Here is a 19,066-nt window from a genome sequence, read left to right on the forward strand (position 1 = left end):
TGGGGTAATTTCTGCCTAGACAAGTCATCCAGCTCTTTGGTGAGCAAGGGAGATTCATCTTCCCAAGTCTCATTTCCAAATAACTTGTCATTTAGCTTCATGATTGCTCCAAGATATTTAGCAACTTGCTCTTCAGTGACATACTCATCCTCTTCAGAGGAAGAATACTCATCAGAGCTTATGAAAGGCAGAAGTAAGTCCAATGGAATCTCTATGGTCTCATTTTGAGTCTCAGATTCCCATGGTTCCTCATTGGGGAACTCAGAGGAGGTTGGTGTACGCCCATTGAGGTCTTCCTCAGTGGCGTCCACCTCCTTTCTTTCCTCTCCATATTCGGCCAGGGTTATGGCTTTGCACTCTCCTTTTGGATTTTCTTCTGTGTTGCTTGGGAGAGTACTAGGAGGGAGTTCAGTAATTTTCTTGCTCAGCTGACCCACTTATCCTTCCAAATTTCTGATGGAGGACCTTGTTTCATTCATGAAACTTTGAGTGGTTTTGATTAGATCAGAGACCATTGTTGCTAAGTCAGAGGTATTCTGCTTAGAACTCTCTGTCTGTTGCTGAGAAGATGATGGAAAAGGCTTGTTATTGCCAATTCTGTTTCTTCCACCATTATTGTTATTGAAACCTTGTTGAGGTCTCTCTTGATTCTTCCATGAGAAATTTGGGTGATTTCTCCATGAAGAATTATAGGTGTTTCCATAGGGTTCTCCTAGGTAATTCACCTCTTCCATTGAAGGGTTCTCAGGATCATAAGCTTCTTCCTCAGATGAAGCTTCCTTAGTACTGCCAAATGCATTTTGCATTCCAGACAGACTTTGAGAAATTAAATTGACTTGTTGAGTCAATATCTTGTTCTGAGCCAATATGGCATTCAGAGTGTCAATCTCAAGAACTCCTTTCTTCTGACTAGTCCCATTGTTCACAGGATTCCTTTCAGAAGTGTACATGAATTGGTTATTTGCAACCATTTCAATTAGCTCTTGAGCCTCTGCAGGCGTCTTCTTCAAATGAAGAGATCATCCAGCAGAGCTATCCAAAGACATCTTGGATAGTTCAGAGAGACCATCATAGAAGATACCTATGATGCTCCATTCAGAAAGCATGTCTGAGGGACATCTTCTGATTAATTGTTTGTATCTTTCCCAAGCTTCATAGAGGGATTCTCCATCCTTCTGTCTGAAGGTTTGGACTTCCACTCTAAGCTTACTCCATTTTTGAGGTGGAAAGAACTTTGCCAAGAAGGCATTGACTAGCTTTTCCCAAGAGTCCAGGCTATCCTTAGGTTGTGAGTCCAACCATATTCTAGCTCTGTCTCTTACTGCAAAAGGGAATAGCATCAGTCTATAGACCTCAGGGTCAACCCCATTAGTCTTGACTGTGTCACAGATTTGCAAGAACTCAGCTAAAAACTGATGAGGATCTTCCATTGGAAGTCCATGGAACTTGCAATTCTGTTGCATTAGAGAAACTAATTGAGGCTTAAGCTCAAAGTTGTTTGCTCCAATGGCAGGGATAGAGATGCTTCTCCCATAGAAGTTGGGAGTGGGTGCAGTAAAGTCACCCAGCACCTTCCTTGCATTGTTGGCATTGTTGTTGTTTTCGGTTGCCATGTGTTCTTCTTCTTTGAAGAATTCGGTCAGGTCCTCTAAAGAGAGTTGTGCTTTGGCTTCTCTTAGCTTTCTCTTCAAGGTCCTTTCAGGTTCAGGATCAGCTTCAACAAGAATGCCTTTGTCTCTGCTCCTGCTCATATGAAAGAGAAGAGAACAAGAAAATATGGAATCCTCTATGTCACAGTATAGAGATTCCTTGAAGTGTCAGAGGAAAAGAAAAATAGAAGAAGAGAAGGTAGAAGAATTCGAACTTGATTAGATAGAGTTCGAATTGTGCATTAGGAAGGAGTAGTACTCCATAAATAGAAGGATGTGGAAAGGAGGGAAGAGGATTTTCGAAAATTCAATGAAAAAGATTTTGAAAACATTTTGAAAAACACTTAATTGATTTTCGAAAATAAAAGTGAGAAAGAAATCAAGTGATTTTTGAAAAAGACTTTGAAGTTAGAAATTAAAAAGATTTGATTGAAAAACTATTTTGAAAAAGATGAGGTTTAAGAAGATATGATTAGTTTTAAAGAGATGTAATTGAGAAGATATGATTTGAAAACAATTTTAGAAGATATGTTTTGAAATCAATTTTAAAAGATTTGATTTTGAAAATTAGTGACTTGCCTAACAAGAAAAGATATGATTCAAACATAAAACCTTCCTCAACAGAAAAGGCAAAAAATGTTCAATCAAATCATTAATTGTTAGTAAGTATCTTTGAAAAAGGAAAGAAATTGATTTTGAAAACATTTGATTGAGAAGATATGATTTGAAAAAGATTTGATTTTGAAAAACTTTGAAAACTTGAAAAAAATTGATTTGAAAACAAAATTCTTCCCCCTAGCACCATCCTGGCGTTAAACGCCCAGAATGGTATACATTCTGGCGTTTAACGCCCAAAATGCTACCTCTTTGGGCGTTAAACGCCCAACCAGGCACCCTGGCTGGCGTTTAAACGCCAGTCTGTCTTCTTCACTGGGCATTTTTGAATGCTCAGCTTTTTCTGTATAATTCCTCTGCAGCATGTTCTGAATCTTCAATTCTTTGTATTATTGACTTGAAAAGACACAGATTAAAAATATTTTTGGATTTTTAATAATCAAAAATGCAACAAGAATCAAATAACAATGCATGCAAGACACCAAACTTAGCAGTTTGTGTACTACTGACACTATATGAGACACATAAACACTCAAGCCAAAAGAATTCAAAGATCAGAGTAAGAAATCATCAAGAATTACTTGAAGATCCTTAAGACACATGAATGAATGCATGCAATTGACACCAAACTTAAAATGAGACACTAGACTTAAGCAAGAAACATCAAATATTTTTGGTTTTTATGATTTTGTGAATTTTTTTGTGTTTTTTCGAAAATTAAGTGGAAAAAGATATCAAAATTCTTAATGAGAATTCCAGGAATCAGTGCAATGCTAGTCTAAGACTCCGGTGCAGGAATTAGACATGGCTTCACAGCCAGCCAAGCTTTCAAAGAAAGCTTCGGTCTAAAACACTAGACATGGCCAAAGGCCAGCCAAGCCTTAGCAGATCACTGCTCCAAAAGCAAGATTGATAAAAATCATCAAGCTCTTGTGATGATGAGTTGAAACCTCGGTCCAATGAAATTAGACATGGCTTCTCAGCCAGCCAGATTTCAACAAATCATCATGAAACTCTAGGATTCACCTTCAAGAATTTCGAAAAAAAATAAATGCCTAATCTAAGCAACAAGATGAACCGTCAGTTGTCCATACACAAGAACAATCCCCGGCAACGGCGCCAAAAACTTGGTGCACGAAATTGTGATCACTACTTTGTCCATATTCGAATAATCCCCGGTAATGGCTCCAAAGACTTGGTGCTCAATACCATGGCATAAACACAACTTCGCACAACTAACCAGCAAGTGCACTGGGTCGTCCAAGTAATAAACCTTACGCGAGTAAGGGTCGATCCCACGGAGATTGGTGGTATGAAGCAAGCTATGGTCATCTTGTAAATCTCAGTCAGGCAGACTCAAATGGGTATGGTGATAAACAAATAAAGCATAAAGATAAAGATAGAGATACTTATGTATATCATTGGTGTAAGAGCTTCAGACAAGCGTATGAAGATGCCTTCCCTTCCGTCTCTCTGCTTTCCTACTGCCTTCATCCAATCCTTCTTACTCCTTTCCATGGCAAGCTCGTGTAGGGTTTCACCATTGTCAGTGGCTACCTCCCATCCTCTCAGTGAAAGCGATTGGCATATGCCCTGTCACGGCATAGCGGAATTCAGCTGTCGGTTCTCGGTCAGGCCGGAATAATATCCATTGATACTTTTGCGTCTGTCACTAACGCCCTAGCCTGCTAGGAGTTTGAAGCACGTCACAGTCATTCAATCATTGAATCCTACTCAGAATACCACAGACAAGGTTAGACCTTCTGGATTCTCTTGAATGCCGCCATCAGGTCCTGCCTATACCACGAAGATTCCGATTAAAGAATCCAAGAGATATTCACTAGAGCCTTGGTTGCTTGTAGAACAAAAGTGGTTGTCAGTCACCTTGTTCATGAGTGAGAATGATGATGAGTGTCACGGATCATCACATTCATCAAGTTGAAGAACAAGTGATATCTTAGAATAAGAACAAGCGGAATTGAATGGAAGAACAATAGTAATTGCATTAATACTCGAGGTACAGCAGAGCTCCACACCTTAATCTATGGTGTGTAGAAACTCCACCGTTGAAAATATATAAGCATAAGGTCTAGGCATGGCCGTGAGGCCAGCCTCCCAATGATCTAAGATAGCATAAAACGAAGATGGCTACCAAAGTCTTCTAATACAATAGTAAAAGGTCCTACTTATAGATAACTAGTAGCCTAAGGTGTACAAAGATGAGTAAATGACATAAAAATCCACTTCCGGGCCCACTTGGTGTGTGCTTGGGCTGAGCAATGAAGCATTTTCGTGTAGAGACTCTCCTTGGAGTTAAACGCCAGCTTTTATGCCAGTTTGGGCGTTTAACTCCCAATTAGGTGCCAGTTCCGGCGTTTAACGCTGGAATTTCTTGAGGTGACTTTGAACGCCGGTTTGGGCCTTCAAATCTTGGGCAAAGTATGGACTATTATATATTGCTGGAAAGCCCAGGATGTCTACTTTCCAACGCCGTTGAGAGCGCGCCAATTGGGCTTCTGTAGCTCCAGAAAATCCACTTCGAGTGCAGGGAGGTCAGAATCCAACAGCATCTGCAGTTCTTTTGAGTCTCTGGATCAGATTTTTGCTCAGATCCCTCAATTTCAGCCAGAAAATACCTGAAATCACAGAAAAACACACAAACTCATAGTAAAGTCCAGAAAAGTGAATTTTAACTAAAAACTAATAAAAATATACTAAAAACTAACTAAAAGATATCAAAAACATACTAAAAACAATGCCAAAAAGCGTACAAATTATCCGCTCATCAGCCAGCGGAGTTTGGCTGACTTTGAGGGGGTTGTGGACTGGGGCATAGTGGAGCTGGTGGCCTGAATATCTTCTGCTTGGGCCTCATCTTTGGTAGAGTTGCTTGAGTTTTTTGGGCCGCTATAGATGGAACTTGAGTGCATCATCAAAACGCTTGCGTGCATCATCACCTGTCCAGTCTACATGCCATTTATTGCTAGGCCTTATTAGACGCTCCATCCTCTTCTGCTGAACTGGTGCGAGCTTTCCAGTATAATCACTAAGTAACTCTTTATGCTTAACCATTCTCCACATCAGATAGCACCTAATTTCTTCACACATTGTGAGGATAAGTTTGCTTCTATAGTTGACTATCTTTGAGTTGAACACCTCACACATATTATTTGTGAGGTTGTCCACTTTTGGCCTGTGGGAGAAATACGCCTTCACCCAAGTAGCTGGCTCAAACTTAGAAAAATATTCCCATGCCCCCTGATTAATGCCTTTGAGCTTCTCCATCTGTTCTTTGAATTCGGGTATGGTGGTGCACCTAGCATAATCCCAAACTACCTCCCGAATATACAAATTCTTAAATCGGTTTATGAAGTTTTTCCAAATGTGCATCACACAATTTCGGTGATGTGCATTTGGCATCACTTCTTTCAAAGCAGGCAGCAATCCCTAACACAGTACACAAAGGTTTCACCATTAAACATAACTAGTAAATTCTGAACAACTGCATTATTAAACTAGGCATAACAATGAATAAATATCTAACTGCAATAGAATTCAGATTGAAATAATTGAACCATTATCAAGTTTATAAAGAGTTGTGAATGTTACCTTCTGTTGGTCGGACATGAAATTCCAACCATGAGTTTGTACATCCCCCAGATCCTCCTGAAGTAAAGTAAGAAACCATTTCCAATACTCCTTGGTTTCAGACCTTGCAACTCCAAAAGCAACAACATAAAATTGATTATTCGCATCTTGTGACACTGTAGTTAGGAGTTGTCCACCATAGTATGTTTTCAGGAAGCAACCATCAAGGTGGATTAGAGGCCTACATCCACTCTTGAACCCCTGCTTGTATGCCTCTAACCCTATATATAGCTTATCAAACACATGAGGGGCTTGAGGAATTGGAGTTACACACAGCTCTGCCCTGGACCCAGGGTTGCTTCTTAGAATCGCAAACAAGTAATCCCTCACATTATTGTACTGCTCCCTCTCATTGCCCATTATCTTCTCCCTTGCCTCCTTAACTGCTCTATAGACCATTTTTGGATGTGCAATGAGTGAGAACTTCTCTCTCAGAAAGTCAACGGCTTCATTTGTTCTCATGTGAGGGTTTGAACTCATTCTCTTCTCCACCTTCTTACTAATCCAATGTTGATCCGCAACATTACTTCCTAGGTCCCTTACACATGTGTGATCGTTTTTGTAAGTCTTTACCTGATAGCATTACAGTGATTTGTTGTATGACAAATGAACTAACTACGGGCATTCATCATCCATGCATCCCACCCTAACTCTCTTCCTATCATTCTTAATCCACCTAAGCTCTTTACCCTTAGCAATGAAGGAGTCTTGCACAACTTCTTTAAATCTCTCTATGGTTGCAAATCTTGTCTCTAACTCAAACTTGCCCTCTCCAAATGCATAATCATCATCAAATTCAGGAAATGTATGCTTGCTGGACTCACCATCTGATGAGTTAGGAGTGTGTAAATCCTCAAAATGGTAATCATATATGGGGTCATCATCATCATCATCTTGGAATGCACTGACATAGAACCTCACAGTTGGATCTCTGTTGGGCTGTTGCTCATTGGGCCCAGAATTAGCTTGCTACTGTATATTGGGTTCACTCCTAGGCTGCTGTCTTCTATTCACCTCAGATGTCCCTATTCCACTACTTTGTCCCTTCTTTAACCAACTTCTCCTATTCCTATTCACACCTGTCTTCTTTGCAGCTGGCTTTTTGGCACATGGCTTCTTTGCAGATGGCATTCTTGAAGACACAATTTTTTTCTTTCCCTTACTAACTCTCTTTCTCTTGCGTGCTCTATCCTCAGCACTATTATCACCATCATCACTGTTAGTTTCATATCCGGGTGGTGGAGATTTGTAGGGCTCATCCTCCGTACTCTCATACCCATCATCTGAAGATGAACTCTGAATCTCTTCTAACACATGACTCTTGCCTTTGTTTCCAACATCCTCTACAATCTCATGCTCATCAACAGGGTGGTCAAAGTACAGGTAAAACTCATTCGTCTTTGTATTCTTCATTTTGTTCTCTCGTATGGCATTGATCTCTGCATTCCCTGTCAAACTGTGCAGTCCCGACTCAATGTCATCACTCATTGGATCATACCAATAAACTACCCTGTACGACTGGTATCCCAAGCCTTTAAAAAGTGTGATAAGGTCCCCAAAATTCAAAAAATTCAGGTCCATTTCGGGAAATTTCTCTACCTTTCCATTTCGATAAACAAGGGAACCATTACTGTTTCTGACAAAACTACCTCCATGGTGGAAAACTGGTACCACAAACACATCAACCATCTGGAGAAAAAAAAAACAAAAATCAACGATCAACTAACTATACACTCATACATCAATCTCGTACAAAAAATAGAAACAGAAATCAACCAAGAACTTTCCTTTGCCCTAACATTGAATCAAATTCACTCTTACAACGCACATACAATTTTTTTTCATTACTATCACCATGCACGTACAACAATTCATACTTTTATAACTATTGAACTACACAATCGACTCACTAAGCAATGCAACTGATTCTTACCTTCAGTGACGAAGACGGCAAATCAGACTGGATTCACACCAAATGCACATTGGAACCTTCTCAGTCTGGACGGTAGTTTTTTTGGAGGGAGAAACAGAGTATTCCTGCGTTTGATCTTTGGTCTTCCTTAGGATTTTATGTAATTCTGTAAAAGCTCTGTGGGTGTAATAGAGATTGTACACAAGGAAAGGGATGAGAGTGTATATAAGGGGCAGCACTCAGAACGACGTCATTTTGAGTGAGAGGGACTTATGTGTCCCGTTTTCAAAACCTCCATCCCACTAACGTGCCACGTGGTAACGCCGTTGAGCCAGGTAAGCATAGGGGGAGCCAGGTCAGCTTTTTCTGTCCGGTCTGACGGTGGCTCATGGACGGAGGGACTGATCGGTCTAATTTTTAGGAATGTTAGGGATTTAAAAATATTTTCCAATGGTCAGGGACGAAAATGTCAACGGATTAAAAGGTCAGGGACTAATTTGTCATTTTCTCTTGAAAAAATCCATGATAAATCCAATTCTAATCTGACACTTCCAAATTTTGGTAAGAATACACTTAACACCCCAAGTTTTAGGAAAAATAAATTCTAGATCCATAGCACCTCATTTAGTTAATTAAATTTCAGTTGGAAGTGATGTCCTGTTTCTTTAAATTAGTTCTGAATTTCCTGTGAACAGCCCAGATTCCAAGAGACATAACTAACTTTACAAAATAGAAATGGATATAAAATTTGTACTCACTTAAAATAGACTGATAGATATTTAAAATCCTTTTGAAAGCAACTCAAAATTTCAAATAAATCAAAAGTTATAGCAGCAGGAAGTTGGTACTGCAGCACCAGAAAAATCAAAAAATTCTACAGCAACCACTGAACTTTGAAAATTCGTATCTTCCAAGCCACTTGGCCAAATTCACTGAAATTTTTATAAAGTAATCTTGACCTCTTGAAGTTTGATAGAAAAATGGGTTAGTTCAAAAATCATATATGCTCCCAGTTTTTATTTTAAGTTGCTGTCCAAACAGTTTAGAAATTTCTGCAACATGGCTTCTCAATTTTCACTAACCAAATTTAATCCTCTGGGTTTTCAACTTATACCAATCAACCATTCCCATTACTCATGACCATATCTACACAAAATATGTCATAACCCTGCCCCAAAACCTCAGTTCCATGTATATATCAAAGATTCACATAGTTTGTATCACATAATTACATTTTTACAACATTAAAAATCTACACTTCATCTAACAACAATAAATCAACCAATCAACAAAATTTCAGTAGCATCAATCTTACTAACTCATCATCTTTAATCAAAACTTGCATCTAACAATTACCCATTAACTACAATTCTAACCCTTACCTCTTTTGAAGTTGAAAATTTTATTTCTGCTCCTTTCCTGAATCAAAACCCTAGCCACACGGAATTGGAGCTTCGGCCTTTCCTCCAAAGACAAACGGCCGACTTTAGTTTGAGTAAGAGAAGAATTCTTGCTTACGTTTACTACTGTTTTAGCAAGAAACGAAATTAGAATGGCAGAGGTGGAATAAAGGGAATAACAGAATTTCTTTCTTTAAATTTGTATAAGAGGAAAAAGCAAAGTTGCTGGTTCTTATCCAACAAGGATCCATCAAAGATTCAGAATGATGAGAGGTGGGGTGCCTTTCTTCTTGCTGTGGATGGCTTCTTCCTTCCTCTTCAGCTTCGTTTTGCTTCTCTTCTCTGTTCTTCTCCTTCGTTTTGTGCGTGTTTTCGATTTGAAGAGAATGAGGGGCATTAGATTTATTAGGTGGAAGAAAGGAAGTGGGGTGAGGTGGTGTAGAGGCTTCGTGTCTTCTCTCTGTTTCAGCACAGCATCAACGTACGTCTTGAAGAGGTGTAATCAGAGTTCCAAGCGGTGCTGAGAAGGAAGGCAATCAAGGTTGGGCTTAATTGAGGGAGGCTTGGTTCGGTTGAACCGGGAGAAGGAAAAGAAAACTGTGAATTTAAAAGGGAGAAAGGAAAAATTTAGGACAATTTCTCTACTAATTCATTACTTATGAGTTAGTAAGAGGGAGTTAATTTTAAAAGAAGTAAATTAACTATAGCGGTAATTATCTAATTACCAAGATTCGTCACTCAAAACCACTAAAAAAAGGTTTTAGCGCGACGTATTTTAATTTTAATTCGTTATATATATATATATATATATATATATATATATATATATATATATATATATATATATATATATATATATATATATATATATATATATATATACTAAACCTATGTGCGTCAGCGAACGCCGTAAAGAATTAGAATCACGAATCTCATGGGATAGAGTGGTTACATTTAGACCGACTAAAATTCTAGACATCAGGAGAACAAGAATTTAGGTTAAGAGTGAATTTAAAAAAATTAATTTTATTAATTATTAACAATTAAAAAAGACATAGATGAACTTAACGTTGATGATTAAATTAAATTAAATATTAAAAATAATTTCAAAAAATTTAAAATGCGTAAAACAAAAATAAATATATTTTATCTTTAACAAAATTAAGTACTTCCCACAAAAGAAAAAAAAAATACCCGAGTTTAAAATTGATATAATCCAGTAGTCTAGTTGGAGAAGAAATTAAAGAATATGTAAGTGTGAATATGACGACGCTTCAATTTTTTAGGGAAATTTTAGGTCGAATTATCATGCCATTGGAAAAGATAATATTAGCCAAGACATAACCAACTGAACGTGATGGCTAATTGTGTTGTTCGAGTTATGTGTTGCTTCAAATAGTTTGTAAGTGTTCTTCATATATATTTAAAAATGATGTAAATTTGATGGAGAAAACATAAGAAGAGCTAGGTCTAGATGGCTAGATGTCATAAAGTATTTCTATTTTTTGGATAAGGTTTCGTAAGAGATAATCAAATTAATTTTTAAAAGATAGTTTGTTATTTAAATTTATCTTTAAAAAAATTTATTAATTAAATTAGTGTTTTAGTAATTATAAATTTATCATTCAGTCATTTAAATTAGAGGAATTCTTCATATACAAGCGTTTTTTTATACAAGTCATACAAATAATTTATTTTTTCTTTTTTTTCCTTTTTCCATGCCTCCTCTTTTTTCTTCTCCTTCTTCTTTTTCCGTTCTTCTTCTTCTTCTTCTTCTTCGTTTTTGAAGTGTTTCATCTTTATCGTCGTGTTTCTCCTCGTCTTCTTCTTCTTCGTTTTTGAAATATTTCATCTTTATCGTCGTATTTTTTCTCATTCTTCTTTTGATTTTGCAACATTATGTATTTTTTTTATTTGTTTGATTTTTTCTTCCCAAAAAGAATTATGAGAATATGAAATAAGAAAATGAAGAAGAAGAAGAAGCAGCAGAAGATGAGAAGGAGAAAGAGGAAGAGTTCTGAATTATGCATAAGGTGTACTTCAACGAATTTTAGGTGTATTTTTTAAATCCTTTGGGTGTATTTTTGTAATCCTTTGGGTGTATTTTTGTAATCCTTTGGGTGTATTTCTGTAACCGTTTGGGTGTATTTCTGTAACCGTTTGGGTGTATTTCTGTAATCGGTTGGGTGTATTTCTGAAGTTCTATTATCTTCAAAACGATTTCAAAGGTTGATTTCAGAAACCATGAAAATCGAAAAAAAAACGAAGCAAAAATACCAATAATAAACGCAGATAAAACAACAGAATGAAAAGGTAAAGAGAGAACGCACGAAGGAGATCGAACAAATTTGACAAGAAACTCGTTTTCATGGAAGAAGAAGAAGAAGAAGAAGAAGAAGAGTAGGAGAAGAAGAAGGAGAATAAGAAGGAAGAGGAGGAGGAGAAGGAGAAGGAGAAGGAGGAACGCGAAACACGCCATGAAAATTGTATATGGACCAGCGTGCTTTTTGTTAAGTTTCTCCTAACTTGTATGACTTGTAAACCAAATGACTTGTATGTGTAGCACTCCTCTTTAAATTAATAGACAAAAAGTCTTAAAAATAGTAAATGCAATAATGAAAAAAAAATCACTTCCTTTGCTGATAAAGCGATTCTACTGGTCTTGTAAACTGATAAAGTTACACAACTGTTCACAGATATATGTACACATATAATATTATTATAGATTCTTTGTTCCTTCCTCATTCTTCCTCAAGTTTGTTCACATAAAAGTTAGAAAAAGGTTGGGACGAGTGAGAAAAGAAAGGCTTAGAGTAGTATTCAATAAGTTTTAGACTTAATATTAGTAGCAGTAGCAATCACATTTTGTGTCTCCTAGGTCCTAGCATTTGAAATTGTGATTCATGAAAAGATTCAAGTTTAACTTTGATTATCAACTTTTTTCGTAACAAATTATTAGTGAAAGTTTGGTTTTTATGCAATTTTTACGCAATATAATTATGATTCAAAAATGTTTAAGTTTTATCAAATTTAGAATCGGATTAAAAACTATAAATTAAGTCTGATATATATTTAGAATTGAATTTAGAGTAAGACAACCCTAATTTCACGCAATCATATACACTTTTAATAGAAATTGTTGGTCATTGCATTCATTGCTTTGATTTAGGGCATTTTACTCGAATAAAATGATTGAGAGAATTGTTTACTCAAATACAATAATTGCAATTCCTTTACTTACGTAACCTGATTCATTATTATATAAATCGTGGGAGGATGGCACGGTTTATGACCGAGAAACAATGAGCATAAACTGCGGTAGGTAACCATAGATTATGCATAAAAAACGTGGGTAAAAACCGTGCTAGGTTACCATAGTTTATGAATAAACTGTGTGATCATAAAACCCCCTAAGTTACCACGGTTTATGTTTGGAATAATATAAATACATAATCCACGTTAAATCATGACGGATTTCATATGTAGTGGGCCAAAATTTTTGAATATGAGAGTCTGAGAGAAAATCCGAGAAAGGCTTTAGGGTTTTGAAGGCTTTGGGGTTTTGAAGCCTTTGGGTGGTGAAGTTATAGAAAATGAAGTTTGCATGTACGATTAAATGGCGTTGTGCACGTGGCTGGAAACATCAACCAAAAGGTTAATTATACTACTTTCTTTTTCTTATTATTATTATTATTATTATTATTATTATTATTATTATTATTATTAGAGAAAATAGGAAACCAACATGAGAAATAAAAAATGTCGTTTTTTTAGTTATATATATATATATATATATATATATATATATATATATATATATATATATATATATATATATGCTCAAGTTGTGAGTGTATACTATTTTTTTTAAGTTATGTTTACTCTCATTAATATTGTAAGTATGCTGAGGATTATATGATATATGTCAATCACTCTGTTTTATATTTTGATGTGTGGCAAATTAGGTTTGTCGTTAATGAATCGAAATTTTTTTAGATTTCTTGAGTGTCGAAATAATTTCTTATCCACATGTTGCAGCCTACTAGGGTTATTACCTGTGTCAGGAGACAATAGAATATGCCTTTACACGAACGGATTATGTCGTATCTGGAGACCGCGGGCTTGTATCACTTGGTTAGGCTGAACAGTCAGTGATTCTGGGTTGATGAGCCTCTACTTAGCGCATTCGTTGAGGTGGCATCCTGAGACTCACACCTTTCACATGTCGCTTGGTGAGTGCACTATCACTTTGCAAGATGTGGCATATCAGCTGGGTTTGTCCATCGATGGGGAGGCCGTTAGTGGGTGCCTGACTGACTTTGAGAATCTGATGGACAACGGAAGACCAGCATGGGAGTGGTTTCGGGAGTTGTTTGGCGAGTTACCACCGCCGAATAAAGTCAAGCAGATGACGGTTCACTTCACATGGTTCCATGAGAGGTTTTGGGTTCTCCCAGCATATGCTTGTGAAGAGACCGTGTGTATATACACGCGTGCTTATATTATGATGTTGTTGTCGTCTCAGCTGTTTGCGGACAAGAACGCAAACCGGGTTCACCTTCGTTGGTTACCATATTTGGCATCGATGGATGACTTGGGAAGATATAGCTGGGCCTCGACTGCACTGGCCTGGTTGTATAGATGTCTTTATTGTGGGACAAACAGAAACGTTGTTAACTTGGCCGGGCCACTACATCTTCTACAGTCTTGAATTTTTTTTAGGTTTTCCAGTCTCAGACCCAGTGGTTTTGATGTGTTCGGATTTTCGCTGGCATCCAGGTATGGTTTATTGTTTTGTGTGGATAACATGTTCAATTTCATGTGTATCGTTCCTAATGAAATGCTCACAATGAAACTTGTAGGTGGGCAATATATCTGCCGACAACCGATGCAGGGGATCAAAGAATGGTGTCTGCATGCTTTTGTTTGGATAGATTGCGTGATCGCTATGTGAGATAAAACAGAAAATAACTCTGTAGTCAACACCTCGACGGATGCTATAGTCCTTCACACTCAAAACAGATTCATCTTTATTTTGGAATGATTGCCCAATTTGAAACTTTGTAGAAGAATCCCCAATAGTAGCACCTCCGTCTGCCTGTTGACCCAAAACCTCCAAGTTTAGAGTGGAGAAGTGCGGAGGGTACTGCTGTGTGCCAGAACTTGTAGGGCCATGCTGTGTATGTGGATTGGCACTTGTGTCATCATCGCTGTCTCCAATGATATCTACAGGCTCCTGGTCAGAGTCATCGTCCCGCATTGCATTCTCAACTCGATCAGGTTCCCCGAACCCTTGAACATCGTGAATTATGTCACGACCAATATCCACCTCAAATGTCTGCTGCCAGACCCTATGATTCTCGAACGGCACAGAAGCAACTGCCTCCATTCGATCTAAATCAGCCGTAAAGGAAGGGGATGCAACCTGCGGAACATTTGGTGCGGCCGCAGGCATCGAATTAGACGCACCGCCCACGGCAATCGAGCTATGAACCGGAGCTGATGCCCCAGAACTATCGAAACTAACCTCCAACTTCGCATATAGCTCATGTATTCTGACCTCTGGAAAACTCCTAACACAATGAAACAGAACCAAAATATCTTTATCGGCCGCTATCATAAACGTATCATACTTAACACCAGTCGACACTACATCGATGGGAATCTTATAGAATAGCTTCTTCACCCACTTGCTCCCAAATACCCCAAACTTCTGCAAGATACTGTTCTTTACAACTGACAAAGTGCTTGATGAACTGATAAATACACTCAATGACTCTCTATCAGTGAACTTCACACCATATTTTTTACTTCTTTGAATTTTTTCAGAGCAGTGCACTAAGACAAGAAAACTCTCTTCCTCACTTGTCATTGTGATAATGCTCCTCTTCAACAGCTTGAATTTCACTCATATATATAGAACTTTTCTCTACATAAACTGTGGCAGATAACAAGGGTTTTGCATTTACACATCCCTTCATAAACCGTGGCAAGTAATAGGGTTTTATGATCAAATTACTCTCTTCATGATCCGTAATTACTTACCGCGGTTTATACACATTGCGTCTCATACATAAACCGTGCTTACTTGCCACGGTTTATGACTAAAGGGTAAAACGTAGTAACTTACCACGGTTTACATAATAATGAATCAGGACACACAAATAAAAAAATTACTATTGTTACATTTGAGTAAACATTTCTCTCTTTTATTTTATTCAAATAAAATGCCCTTTGATTTATATCCCCTATACTTTTGAAATTTACTGCAATGTCTTGTTAAAATAATAAAAAAAGGTTAGACACTTGTATTAATATACATGGTTTGATATCTTTATATATAATTTTTTTTACTCTAACAAACTATTACTATCCATTTTAATGAACCAAAAAATTAAAAGTGACAGTCATTTTGAAACACAAGCAATAGCATGTAACAGTGAAACCTTATTTTACATTTCTTCTTTGTTGAGATACCAAACCCGAAAAGTTAACTAAATTTGATATTTCATTCACTACATCTTTCAAGCTTTTTCTTTTTCATTTTGTTTCTAAGAAAATAAAATAACAAAATCTCTTTCGTCTCTGATTATGATTAATGAATGGTGAGTATAAGTATTTTGAGCTCCTCTACAATTTTTTTGGTGAGTCTAAGCCTAAAACTGAAGTAGGCCCAAATATTGTGTAACGAGCCCAACAATACGGAATTAGCCCAAAGTAAAAAGCCCAAATTAGAAAAAAATTAGCATTCAAAAAAAAATTAAATGTCGTTTTCAGGAGTGCCGAGCTTTTGCCGTATGCGGTGGCCATGGGAATGAAGTGATTGTTGTTCCCTGAGCTCTTAACATTCCAAAGGTTCACCTTTTACCCTATCTGAATTCCAATATTGAGTTCTATGTCTTTTTTGTTTTGAGGTTTTTCTTTTATACTTGGCAAGCTGAAAGAGTTGCTTTGAAATAATGAACTTTCACTGCCATTCAGAGCAGTGAGGTATGTTTACTGAGTTTCTAGGTATTCAATAGAGTGAATTTTTGAATGCCCCACGTTCATCTATGAGGAACTAACATAAACATAACAGAAGAGGAGGGAAGTAAGGAATTGGGGATGAGTGTATGTAGAATTGAGAATAAGGGGTTAAGGATTCAGTGATTCACCACTTTCTCAATTAGGATAAATAAAATCAATACAAGCATTTTCAATAAACTCATCAATCATAGTCGTTTTAAAAGAGCAAGTGCTTTGAAAGATCAAGGGAAGAGTGGTTATGGTGGATGTAATGATGATAGGTTGCCTAGAACATGTTTGTAGAAATGCCTAGATGAAAGTTAATGACTTTCAGCACTTTCTCTTTCTTTGATTGAGCACTTATATAACTAATCATGCAGTAATGTGTATTTGTGTTTGCAACTTTCTTTGGATGTCAAATATTTTCTAACTTTTTTGCTGCTATGTGATTTCCAGCATCTAAAGATCTATCTGCACAACATGTATGTTCAGTTGTGAATAGAAGCTTCTCTTTTCCCCAAATCAACGATGGCTTTCTTGTTTCACAAATTTCAAGAGGTATCTCTTTGTTTTGTCTTATGTTGGAAATGGTCACATTTTACTGTAAATAGCCAAAAATATGTAGACATTACTATTTAATTGCTAATAAAAATTAACAATGAGGAGAAAATGTTAGAGATCAGACCACCTCCAATTTTTATATTTTTCATTTTATTTTCTCCATATTTTGTGTTGTTTCATGACCATTTAGTCTGTAAAGTTTTTAATTTCAAGGGTCTATAACAGACAATTGCATGTGGATTTTGAACATATCAATGCATTGAAAGTGATGATGACTCATACCTTGGAAGTTTTCGCAGTAGTTTGTAGCTCCTAGAGAGATTACTGTTTTATAAGTTATCTCTTGTATTGTGCTATACTAAATTATAATTTGCCTGTTGTCCATCATGTGAAATTCGCAACAACGATCTTGTTCTGGATTTGTTTCAGGCTGTAAAAACACTTGCAAAAAGCCCTACTTTTGCTAGGGATCCAAGGAAGTTACAGTTTGATGCTGACATTAACCGCTTGTTCCTTTACACAAGGTCTGTATTTCTGTTGTCTCTGTGTAGTCATGAATAATCTGTGTGCATTCATCATGAGTCAAACTCAGAATTTCATTCTCTCTTAATCATCTTACTTAAAGGCAGTGACACAGAATTGTTGACATTTAGTTTGGCTAGCAGCTTGATTGGACTATAGAACTTTTAAAATAGTTTTCATGCAGCATTAGAACAGATTTGATTCGTCGTAATACTTTAAAGCACTATAACATAATTATGAACATTTCTTCTCATGTAGACAATCAATGGGATTGTCCTGTTTTAACATCTTGACGTATTTTCCTCATGCAAAAGACTTAAATATCCAGCTACAATCTCTTGGGGAAGAATGCTGAAGAAGCAGATGCAGAGGAGATTATTGAAATGGCCGACAAAGCCTCTGTTGAGGTTCAACAGATGCAGGTGCAAGAAAATGTCCACTTTCAAATAAAGTCATTTAGCACATCCATGGATAAAATTCTTCTTCGGAATGAAAAGGGGGTGAATGATCCTCTTGAGTTATCTCGACAAGAAAATGCCTTGCCTCACTGTGACAGGCATAGCGTTAGTTTGGGTAGCAAAGACCCACCTACTGACAATCTTGGTGAGATTTTTGCTTTGTTTTCCATATTCCCCTTTTTTGGTGCACACTCTATTTAGCGTTATTTTACTCATTGCTACTCATATCATACTGTGCCTATTCCTTTTGATCCCTGGCTGTATAGAAAAATAGCTAAATGTATTAACAAATTCTACCAATATTATTCACAATTTTCTAGCTTTAACCTGTTTATTCACTGCTTATTGATGTCCATTTTGCACAGCTGTCCCTAGACAAAGATCATTAAGCCTAGCTGAAGTTTCAAAGAGACTAAAGGATCAAGTTGGCTACCAACTTAATGTTAAACCTTCTCAAATATCTCACAAGGATGCTGGTCAAGGTCTATTTTTAGATGGTGCAGTGGATGTTGGTGCTGTGGTAGCCTTTTATCCTGGTGTAGTCTACTCTCCAGCTTATCATCAATATATTCCCGGATACCTTGATGAGCAGAACCCTTATTTGGTCACAAGACATGACGGGAATGTCATTGATGCCCAACCTTGGGGCTCTGGGGGCGACGAACAAGAATTGTGGAGTGGTAGAAAAATGGTAGTTAACAAGCCTGATATGGAAGGATCCCAAGTAGATAACACTGATAATTTTCTTGAGCGTAGAAACCCATTAGCCTTAGCTCATTTCGCTAATCACCCTGCAAAAGGAATGCTTCCAAATGTCATGATTTGCCCTTACAACTTTCCATTAACTGAAAGCAGCATGAGAGTTTACATCCCTAATGTATTATTTGGAAATACTGAAGTAAATACGAAGGCATTTGGCAACTTTTGGTTCAAATCTGGAGTTCCAAGAAATGGTGAATCACATGTCCCTACTCTGAAAACTGTTGTTTTGGTAGCAACTAGGGCTCTTCAAGATGAGGAGCTATTCCTTAACTACAGGCTAAGCAACTCTAAGCAGCTGCCAGAGTGGTATAATCCAGTGGATGAAGAATACTAGAATAGGACATTAGAAGATGGATCCAGTCAATGGCTATCAAGACCAAATAGTTTCCATGGTTATTCAGAATATCTGTATTTTATTTATTTATTATTTTTCGGCTTTATGAAGGCATATTTTGTTTCTATGTTGTCTCAAAAACACACACTAGTAAAATTCATGATTTTGATACTATCTATATATTAAGAACTAGTATTTTA

At 37.0% G+C, this 19,066-nt stretch overlaps 2 protein-coding genes and 1 non-coding gene across 5 annotated transcripts; 2 read left to right on the forward strand and 1 right to left on the reverse strand.

Annotated features, from left to right (window-relative positions):
- The first annotated feature begins 1,100 nt into the window (after positions 1-1,100).
- LOC130971958 (small nucleolar RNA R71) lies at positions 1,101-1,208 on the forward strand. The gene has a single exon (XR_009083164.1). It is a non-coding gene; the product is annotated as a small nucleolar RNA R71 (small nucleolar RNA).
- A 12,802-nt stretch (positions 1,209-14,010) lies between these two features.
- LOC130965420 (uncharacterized) lies at positions 14,011-15,096 on the reverse strand. The gene has a single exon (XM_057890186.1). It carries the CDS (start codon positions 15,094-15,096, stop codon positions 14,011-14,013), a length of 1,086 nt encoding a protein of 361 aa, XP_057746169.1.
- Positions 15,097-16,013: 917 nt separating this feature from the next.
- Positions 16,014-19,063, forward strand: LOC130969621 (uncharacterized). 3 transcript variants are annotated; one of them, XM_057895427.1, is made up of 5 exons: positions 16,014-16,079; positions 16,686-16,787; positions 17,220-17,314; positions 17,641-17,915; positions 18,136-19,062. In XM_057895427.1, exons 2-5 carry the CDS (start codon positions 16,758-16,760, stop codon positions 18,864-18,866), a joined length of 1,131 nt encoding a protein of 376 aa, XP_057751410.1. In that variant the 5' UTR covers positions 16,014-16,079; positions 16,686-16,757; the 3' UTR covers positions 18,867-19,062. The 3 variants fall into 3 exon arrangements, with proteins under 3 accessions (XP_057751410.1, XP_057751411.1, XP_057751412.1); XM_057895428.1 differs by lacking the exon at positions 16,014-16,079 and adding an exon at positions 16,085-16,214; XM_057895429.1 differs by lacking the exon at positions 16,014-16,079 and adding an exon at positions 16,106-16,214 and having other exon boundaries at positions 17,627-17,915; positions 18,136-19,063.
- The last annotated feature ends 3 nt before the right edge of the window (positions 19,064-19,066 follow it).

Source organism: Arachis stenosperma, chromosome 3 (assembly GCF_014773155.1).
Source record: "Arachis stenosperma cultivar V10309 chromosome 3, arast.V10309.gnm1.PFL2, whole genome shotgun sequence".
Taxonomy (NCBI): domain Eukaryota; kingdom Viridiplantae; phylum Streptophyta; class Magnoliopsida; order Fabales; family Fabaceae; genus Arachis; species Arachis stenosperma.